Source organism: Camelina sativa, chromosome 10, assembly GCF_000633955.1.
Source record: "Camelina sativa cultivar DH55 chromosome 10, Cs, whole genome shotgun sequence".
NCBI classification, from domain to species: domain Eukaryota; kingdom Viridiplantae; phylum Streptophyta; class Magnoliopsida; order Brassicales; family Brassicaceae; genus Camelina; species Camelina sativa.
In genome coordinates, this window is record NC_025694.1 from 5,301,400 (window position 1) to 5,310,212 (window position 8,813).

An 8,813-nucleotide genomic window follows, 5' to 3' on the forward strand; every position below is an offset into this window, starting at 1 on the left:
AAAAAAAAAAAAAAAAAAAAAAACCTCGTACCTTGAATCCAAAATCGCTTAGCAAATTACAATTCCCACCCCTCAGTTTACACAACTATCTCACAAAATCAGAGACTCCTGAGATTGGATCGTTCCAATGAGTACGTGAAAAGCTTGAAATCGAAATCCAACGACGTCCCTGTAACAGCCATGGAGAGGACGGGATCGAGACGAACCGCGCGTTCGTTGCTTGCTGTTTTTGATCGGCAATGGGAATTGGCTATTGTGAGATTACGTTATTACCCATCGGTTAACACCATAAGAGACCGGTCCCCTACGGATGACAGTAGGGGTAATCTGGTAATATATAGGAGTCAAGCCGGCTTGAATGTAGCTTAATTGGCTTTTTAAGGAAATAATAAGCTGTGACTGTGACGATCATCGATTGATGAATAACGATTTTACTGTTTATTAATTCAACTAATATAATTTTGATAACCACAAATACACTTGACATTGAGTTACTTGAAAATCTAGTAAAATATATCATCCTTGATCTCTTCTTGATTACATTCTAACAAATAACCATATTATTTGATTACATATAAAATTAAAACCCATGATTAGGATCTTTAAGATTGATTAACTATGGAATCATGACTTTAATCATTGTCTTGTTAAATCACATACACTTAATTTTTTTTTACAATTCTGGTGTATAGGGGTAGGAACTCAATTTCAATCAACTATACATAATCTTTTGAAAAGATGTTTGTGTTCGTCAATTGAACTTTATATTGAGGGTACTTTCAAATGTTGTGTTGCATTCTTCATAATGAACACAGAATAGAAAATTTGATACTACTAGTCTACTGCATATGCCATGTGGAAGTAAATAAATGCTTATAACATGGTCCATATGCATTTTCCTCTGTGTATCCCTTAGCCCACAAATAATGACTAAGGAACATGCTTATCTCTTCAAACGTAGCAACCCCGAATTTACATTCTCTTTTCCAAGAGCTTAACATCAATAATTCATATTCATAGACAGAAGTTAAAAATTATTGAGTTTGAAAAAGAACATACAATAAATAACAATCGAAACCTCCATGTCCGGCTCTAAAATCATCTATGAAATCTAATAATGTTCGGTTGTGATAAATTCAAAGTTGGTTCTACCACCAAATCTCATGCAAAATACCAAAATCCTACTCCAAAAAAAAAAAAAAAAAACAAGAACAAATGCATCACCACAGTTTACGATTTTACCATTTGAGCAAATTCGTCTAAATTTCCTATGGTGTGATAAAGATTAAAAACGAGAGGGACAATAAGAGTAAAACAGAGAAGGAAGATCCTCCAATCTCCACTCAGGGATATAAAGAAAGAAACAGATTATGTACGTACAGTACAACTTTCATTTAGTCATCGTTGTACTTTTGTCTGAACCTAAGCTTGTAATGCTTCTCCACTGATTCTTAGGACTAAAGTGAAAATTGTCTTTTGTCTTCCTATTTTGTGAACAACAACAAAAAAATGAAAGAAACAAAGCTTTATAATCTATAGATGTTGGTTCAAAATTCAATTGCTGTATAGAAAAAAATACAAGAACTAAAAAAAATTACACAATGCTAATAAGTAACACAAACAATATCATCTGCCAAATTCTACACTTAAATTCCACTATGACTTCTGTATCCAAATCTCTAAAAATAATTTTTGTTTATTCCTAATTTGGAAGAAAAAAAAACGAATTTGCAATTCATAAAAAAAAAAAAAAAAAATCAGTTTCCAAAAACAGAGTCTACAGAGTTCTTGTGCCGGCGAGTCCACGATGCAAGAGATTGTGAGAAATATGATCCCTCGTGTTAACCGCAGTAGCAGATCGTATATTATTCTCCGGCACCGCCACGTCATCAAAAACCTCAAACTTCAACTCCGGCGACATCTCCTCGTTCCTCATCTCACAAATGTTATGCAACACACAACAAGCTCCAAGCACGTACGGCAGATCTTGAAGCTTCACCTCCGTCCGTTTCTGCAAACAAGCCCACCTTCCTTTAAGCCTTTGGAACGCCTCCGTCGCGATCCCTTGAATCTCGCCGACGCTCTCGTTAAACGCGTGCTGCGTCCACGTCAGATTCTGTCTAGCGTACGGCACAAGAAGCCAATCCGTTAACGGGAACCCCGAGTTTCCCACGATCCAGCTGTCACGCAGCATCCCACGCGCCGCTCTCTGCCGTGAAAGCGAAGATTTCTCGAGGATCTGGTCGTCGGTGAGAGATCCAGGGTTTCCGATGCAGACGTCGGTGAAGATCCCGTCGGCGTTGACCACTCCTTGAACCGTGATCGAGTACGACGTCTTCTGGTTCCTCTCGGTGTGTCTCTTGTTGAAATACGCCGCCACGTGTACCTTCGGAGCTATGATCGGGATATGCGTGGTGTAGATTGATCCGACGACGTTTGGGATTTTGTGTACGGACTCGAATTTCGATTTCGTCGAGCTGATCTCTTGATCCGACGGCCACCGGAGGTACTTGGGCATAAGGACGTCGTAGATGGCGCGGCAGACTTCGATGACCAGCTTGTGGCAAGTCGAGATTCCGAGGCCGAAACGCTCCGACACGTGGCGAAGCGGAGCTCCTGTAGCTAAACGCCAAACGCAAACGCCAACGCGTTTTGGAGCTGGGATCGCGTCTCTTAGCATCGTGTTTTTCTTGGTCACCGTCGTGTCTAGCTCCTCGCATATTAGATTAAACGTCGATTTGCTCATCCGGAACTCTCGCCGGAACTCGTCTTCCGGGAAATCAGGCCGGCTCACTCTGTCCCACCAGTCTGTAGTCCGTTCTTTAACCCACAATCTCCTATGACTCGGTCCTGACCCGGAACCGCTAGCGATATCCGCGGCCGGAACGGAAGCAGCTGAACCTGTTGTGTCCGCTATTGCTACCGCAGAAACCGCAACGGCTACGGCGGTTTTACGTGCGCGTTTAGAACGGGAAGCAGAACCATCGGTTCCTTCACCAGCTGGAGAGTAATGACCTTGTAACTGGTTGTAATAACCGTCCATTGTTTTAACTTGCTTCTTGTGGTTAGCTTCAAGAAGAGACTTGTCTTGATTAGATTCAAAATCCCACTGCTCTTGTTGCTGTTTAGCTTCCTCGTCTAACAGAAGAAGCGTGGCGAGTATGTCTCCAAACGCAGCCTTACCATTCACAGCGTCGGCTTCGTCGTCGTCCTTTCTTGAACGTTTCTTATTAGTATGGTCGTTGTTGTTGTTATTGTTACCAAAACCTTCTAATCCGAAACCAGAAGGAGAAGAGTCCATGTCTTGAAATAGACCAAGGAAATGGGAACACTCGTCGTCTTGTAGGTATGGAAATGGGAAAGCAGAGATTTCCATTAAAAGGGAGAAAATATTAATTTTCCAGAGTTTGACGAAATTTTTGTGTTTGTTTGAAAAGTGTTTGACTTGTAAAGATTAGATGTGAAATCAAAAGATTTTTTTATTAATCAAGTGTTTGAAGTTTGAAGACAAAGATTTTTGAGTTTTATGGTTTTGGTTTTGGTTTCAGACGATTTATAAAAAAAAAGGTTTCTTTGTCTGCGTTTGTGAAAAATACAGAGAGAAGCAAAAAAAAAAAGGACGACGAAGGAAGCGCGCGGTAACCGGATTGGGTTTGACGGTGACTTGACTTTATTTGTCTGCACATTATTATTTTTTTAATTAAGATAAAGCGTTTACTCGTTACTGATTCATTGAGATTGCACCGCGTAAAATCCTTTGTTTGAGAAAAAAGACAAAAAGAAAAACATGTTTAATTTATTAAGCGTTATATCTTACTACTAGATTCGATATTAGTGCAAGTGCAAACTACATAGCTAATACTGTTTTTAGTTATTTCAACTAGAAGATTCGGCAAAACAAATCATTAATATACATAACTATTAAACTTAATTTATTAGTCTTCTAGATGACATCCGAATTGGTTTACTAGTCTGATTATTATTATTGTTATCTTATGATTCCTTTATTATTATTACAAATAGACTGTGTTTTTATCATATGCATGTATGAGTATCGATTGACTATGTTGAGATTCGTGAGGAACAAAATAGTTAACACTGAAAACAGTTAAAGTTTTGAATTTATAAGCGTTACTGAATATTTCATAAATTTTAACAAACAAAACATGAAGTAGTCGAATTTGATCAGATAAATCTATATGTTGTTCTAGCTTATTGTTTTAGTATACGAAGAGAATTAAGACTATATTTTTTAACCACACATTTTAATAAGTTTTGAAGTAGTTATTCTAAACTTGTACTATGAGCAACTGTTGATTAATAGACGATGATGGATAACGAAGATAAGAGAGAACATTAATTTCATTCATCATGTTTTGGACTTAGAAATTAGTTATAAGTATTATTATTAATTATTTAGTTTGAATTTTATTTTATATTTTGTTTATTTTAAAGATTTACGCGGTAGGGAGCATGGTTGGTGTGTCTTTGTATGCCTTTGTCTTCTTCAATAGATTGTTTTTTTTTTTGGGAATATTCGTGAAAACTTGCTGTATTATTTAAAAATATCAAATCAGGCTTCTTTCCCGTCTCTCCTATTTTTTGTTACTTTTGAGGAAAAACACGTTTCTAAAAAGAGGATCTTAGAAGTTTCTTGGAAGTGGTCAGATTGGTCACTTTCATTACACTTACACAGCCATAAATATGCGAGAGGGCTGTAGTAATTTTACTTGTTTTGTTTCCGACTTCTTAGCTAAGCTGTGAAAGAAATAACTTTTCTTCTTTTGGCAACGAAAGAGACTTTTGCATAAAACATTCTGTTTTTTCTCCAATTGTCATGCCTTAATTAACAAAATTCTCGTTCTATCTACGCGTAGAAACTAGAAACCTTAGCCTTTGGATAAGACTGGATAAGCATAGCCTTGTGCTTCCGCATTAATCTGTGTTTCAACAGCTTCATGGAAAGACAATTTTTAAATATCTAACAAATCATACGTTTATAAATAAAAATACCTAGAAGCCAATTTGGTTAAAATTATTAGTTGGCGATGGGCGGCATATCAATATTTGAGTTGCGTATAGAATTTATAACGCGGTGACTTGGGCTGGGAGTGAACCATGATGCTTTTTTGTCTCTTCCAATCAGCACGTTGACCGTTGACATACCCACAGTATCAGTTTTGACTATCTTATAATATAAGCCACTTTACATTAGTCTACTAATTTTTGGTCTTCGACGGGCACCTGCCCTTTTTCTAATAAGAAAGTAAAGTACTAATCTCACTTTTACTTTAGATTTGGTCTTACATAATTTAGTAGAAAGGTTCGAATAAGTGAGCTCTTTTAATTTATCAGAAAATCAAATGCAATAGACCTATAGATGTTATGAACCAGAGAGACCTAGTTATGCTATCAACTCATAACTCATACATACAAACTTGAAAACTCATTAGAAAGTAGAGAACAACTTAAAACACAGATAAAAGTCTCATAAAACCATCTTTAATTTCAAACCACACACTGAGTTCAACAACAATCATACGGTTTTTAAGATACTTAACTTCTTAAACAGAAAATAAGAGTCTGATAAAACATTCTTAGTAAAGGACAAACAAACAAGTTCCACATGCCAGCATAAAGTTCAGCAGATACTTACTTAGTTGATAGATAAACGTGGGATACAGAAGTCAACAAGCAGTGTGGTTGGCTCCGTGACCTGAGACTCGTCTACACCATTAAGCGGGAGTAACATACTTCTCATAACAACTTTGACAAATGAGGTCTTCTTCTTGTAGAATATCTGAACAGTCACGACAATCTCTCCCTCGATCCTCTCCACTTCAACTACTATCACATCTCTAAGCCCAACATACCGTGTTCCATTACCTGAAGGCCCCTCGTAAAATCCCTCCTAACACACAAGAAAAAAAACCTAAACAAGATTAGATCTAAACGTTGTCATTAATCTCTGGAAATTTTGAAATCGAACTAACAAAACTTTACCTCTCGAACACGATAAAACTCTGGACTGAACACATGTAGTCTTGCTCCCATCGGTTGTTGCTTCAACAGCTCAAATGCTTCATCCCAATTTGTAGCCTCAATCACTTCTTCTTTCATGGGAACGCGAGGTATCTGACAAGCAAATGGGGGAAACTTGGACACACATCCCAAATGAGCCCAGTGTTCTCCTCTCGGTAGCCCTTTTTTAAAAGCAAACTCAAGGCATTCTTTCACAGTGAGGTCATGGCGTCGATCCAATTCTTCCTGCCTATCGTCCTTCTTGGTCCAAACGTTTTCAACCAAGTACCGAAGTATGTTTTCCATAGTGTACTGACAGCTTTCTTGATCCATTTCTCCCTCCACTTCTTCCTTCCCAACGTTATCCACCAAATACTGAGCTGAGTACTCAGTATACTGAGCGTCGAGTTTGGAGATCACCCGTGCAGAGCTAATCAGACGCAGAACTACCAAAGCTGCAGATTGAGATGCATCTGCAAGACAACAAAAAAAAAAAAAAAAAAAGATGAAAATGTTTTAGGAATTTGGCCTGTTTATGGAATGATTGTTGGAATTTTAGAAATTATGTTGGAAATTGAAAACTGCTTCAAAGAAAACTCTACATTTTGTTTGACTTCTCCTGTGTATAGTCAAATAGACTCATAAAACAACTCTTTGATTTAGACCAGACCAGAAACAAGTTCCACAAGTAGCATATGGTGCTCTAGATACATACCAAGATCACTTTAGAAAGTAGCGATCAACTTCTTAAACACATAGATAAAAGTCTCATAAAACAATCTTTAATTTAAGACCGCAAACAGGGTTCCACAACAAACATAGGGTTTTCAAGATACTCAACTTGTTAAACAGAACATAAGTCTCACAAAACATCCTCAATATAAGACCACAAACTAGAGCATATAGTGCTCCAGATACTTACCAAGATCTTGTTTAGTTTATAGATAAGCGCGGGACACAGAAGTCAATAAGCAGACCTGTTGGCTCTATGGCCTGAGAGTCGTCACCATTTTTTGGTACTGAGAGAAACATGCGAGTCAACGATACTTTGATAAATGAATTCTTCTTCTTGTACCATATCTTCACGACCGCAACAACATCTCCCTTGAACTCCTCCACTGAAGCTATAAGCACATCCCTAAGTCCAACATAACGTGTTCCACTTTCACCTGACGCGGGGCCATCGTAAATTCCCTACCACACCAAACAAAAGATTGAACAAGATTAGATCAAAACTTTGTCATTCATCTCTTAAAATTCTGAAAGTTAACTTACAACACATTACCTCTCCAACACGATCAATCTGCGGACTGAACACATGCAGTTTAGCACCCACTGGTTGATGCTCCAACAGCTTGAATCCTTCATCATAAGTCTTAGCCTCAATCACTTCTGATACGCCCAAAATTCGAGGATCACTAAGCCGGACTAAAAAGGATAGAAACTTGCCAAGGTGCAAGGTGCAACAAGGGATATTTGATGGATTGAGGGGTCGCACAGCAGTTACGGAAGGCTGCTGATATTCCCAACTCCAATCATTGATAGATATGACACACTAGTCCAGCAAAAGGAGGTTGTTGATTGGATATTACACACCAAGAAACAAAGAAATGTTCTAGACAAAGAACAAAGAGATAGACTCTAAAATGAAAAGGAAAATTGGTTGATGATTCTCAAATAAGATTACTTGAGTTTATATAGAGATAGAAAACTTGGTCACAAAGCCAAGTATTATTCTTGAAACTAAAACACAATAAAGATAGATAGTTTAATGAAGATTCAACTCTTGAACTTTGTCTTCCCAAGGTGTCCTTCCCAAGGTGAGTTGAACTCAATTTTCGTCACTCCTCTTTGACCACAAAACAAAGTGATTGTTTTGGGCTTTCTTGGACTTGAATTAGGCTCAAAGTGGGCTGGACTTGATAGGTATCATCCCCAATAGTTCTTCCCATGCTCTCTTTGGCCATAAGCTCTTGAATAAGCCCATTTAGTGCATTTCTTAGCCTCTTAGCTTTTGCTCTAGTCATTGGTCCTTCAGGTACAAGCAATGATTCCTCCGCTACAAGCTCCTCGGGTTCAAGCTCAGCTACTAGTTCCTCATGTTCAAGCTCAGCCACAAGCTGCTCCTTATTAGCCCCATCCATGGTCACATCAACTTCTTCTTTCATGGGAACGCGAGGGATCTTACAAGCAAATGGGGGAACCTTGGACACACATCCCAAATCAGCCCAATGTTCTCTTCTTGGTAGCCCTTTTTTAAAATCAAGTTCAAGGCAGTCTTTGACAGTGAGCTGACAGCGTTGTCCATCCATTTCTCCCTGCCCATGTTCCTTCTTGGTCCAAACATTTTCAGCCAAGTACCGAAGGCAGTTTTCGGTAGTGACTTGACAACGTTCATGATCCATTTCTCCTGGCACTTCTTCCTTTCCAGCATTATCCATCAAAAACTGAGCTAATCAGATTCACGACTACCAAAGCTGCAGACTGAGACGCATCTGCGAGACAACCAAAATAAAGATTAAAATCTTGTAGTCAATTCTTTAAAGAGGATTAGATTGAACATGTTATAATAAAATGAGAGTCAGTATCAGTTAAAACAAATCACAGTTTCTTTTAACGATGCAAAGAAAGTAAATAAACTCTTAACTCTCAAGATTCAAAGATTTGATAAGTTACCGTAATCTTCTATCTCATTATTTGCTTTGACGCAATCCGGATGACATAAGCCATCCACCCTTTTAAAAGATTGTAACAATTGCTCAGCCATCTGCAGAAGAAACAAGCAGAAGAAG

At 38.1% G+C, this 8,813-nt stretch overlaps 2 protein-coding genes and 1 pseudogene across 2 annotated transcripts; all 3 read right to left on the reverse strand.

Moving 5' to 3' along the window:
• On the reverse strand, nucleotides 1,522–3,559 carry LOC104717220 (putative nuclease HARBI1). Its single transcript, XM_010434763.2, has one exon. It carries the CDS (start codon nucleotides 3,374–3,376, stop codon nucleotides 1,778–1,780), a length of 1,599 nt encoding a protein of 532 aa, XP_010433065.1. The 5' UTR covers nucleotides 3,377–3,559; the 3' UTR covers nucleotides 1,522–1,777.
• LOC104720070 lies at nucleotides 5,657–6,734 on the reverse strand. The gene is made up of 3 exons (XM_010438041.1): nucleotides 6,692–6,734; nucleotides 6,004–6,494; nucleotides 5,657–5,908 (listed from the first exon to the last, which is right to left on the reverse strand). The coding sequence occupies exons 1-3, from the start codon at nucleotides 6,732–6,734 to the stop codon at nucleotides 5,657–5,659; spliced, it is 786 nt and encodes a 261-aa protein (XP_010436343.1).
• LOC104720071 lies at nucleotides 6,955–8,788 on the reverse strand (annotated as a pseudogene).

What these genes read in the sequence shown, in the direction of transcription:
- LOC104717220 (XM_010434763.2), bottom strand. Translation starts at nt 3,376, where the DNA reads ATGGAAATCTCTGCTTTCCCATTTCCATACCTACAAGACGACGAGTGT.
- LOC104720070 (XM_010438041.1), bottom strand. Translation starts at nt 6,734, where the DNA reads ATGTATCTAGAGCACCATATGCTACTTGTGGAACTTGTTTCTG. An exon ending in ACTTGTGGAACTTGTTTCTG is followed by an intron (nt 6,495 to 6,691) that starts GTCTGGTCTAAA and finishes GTTGTCTTGCAG; the next exon opens with ATGCATCTCAATCTGCAGCT. An exon ending in AGTTTTATCGTGTTCGAGAG is followed by an intron (nt 5,909 to 6,003) that starts GTAAAGTTTTGT and finishes GTGTGTTAGGAG; the next exon opens with GGATTTTACGAGGGGCCTTC.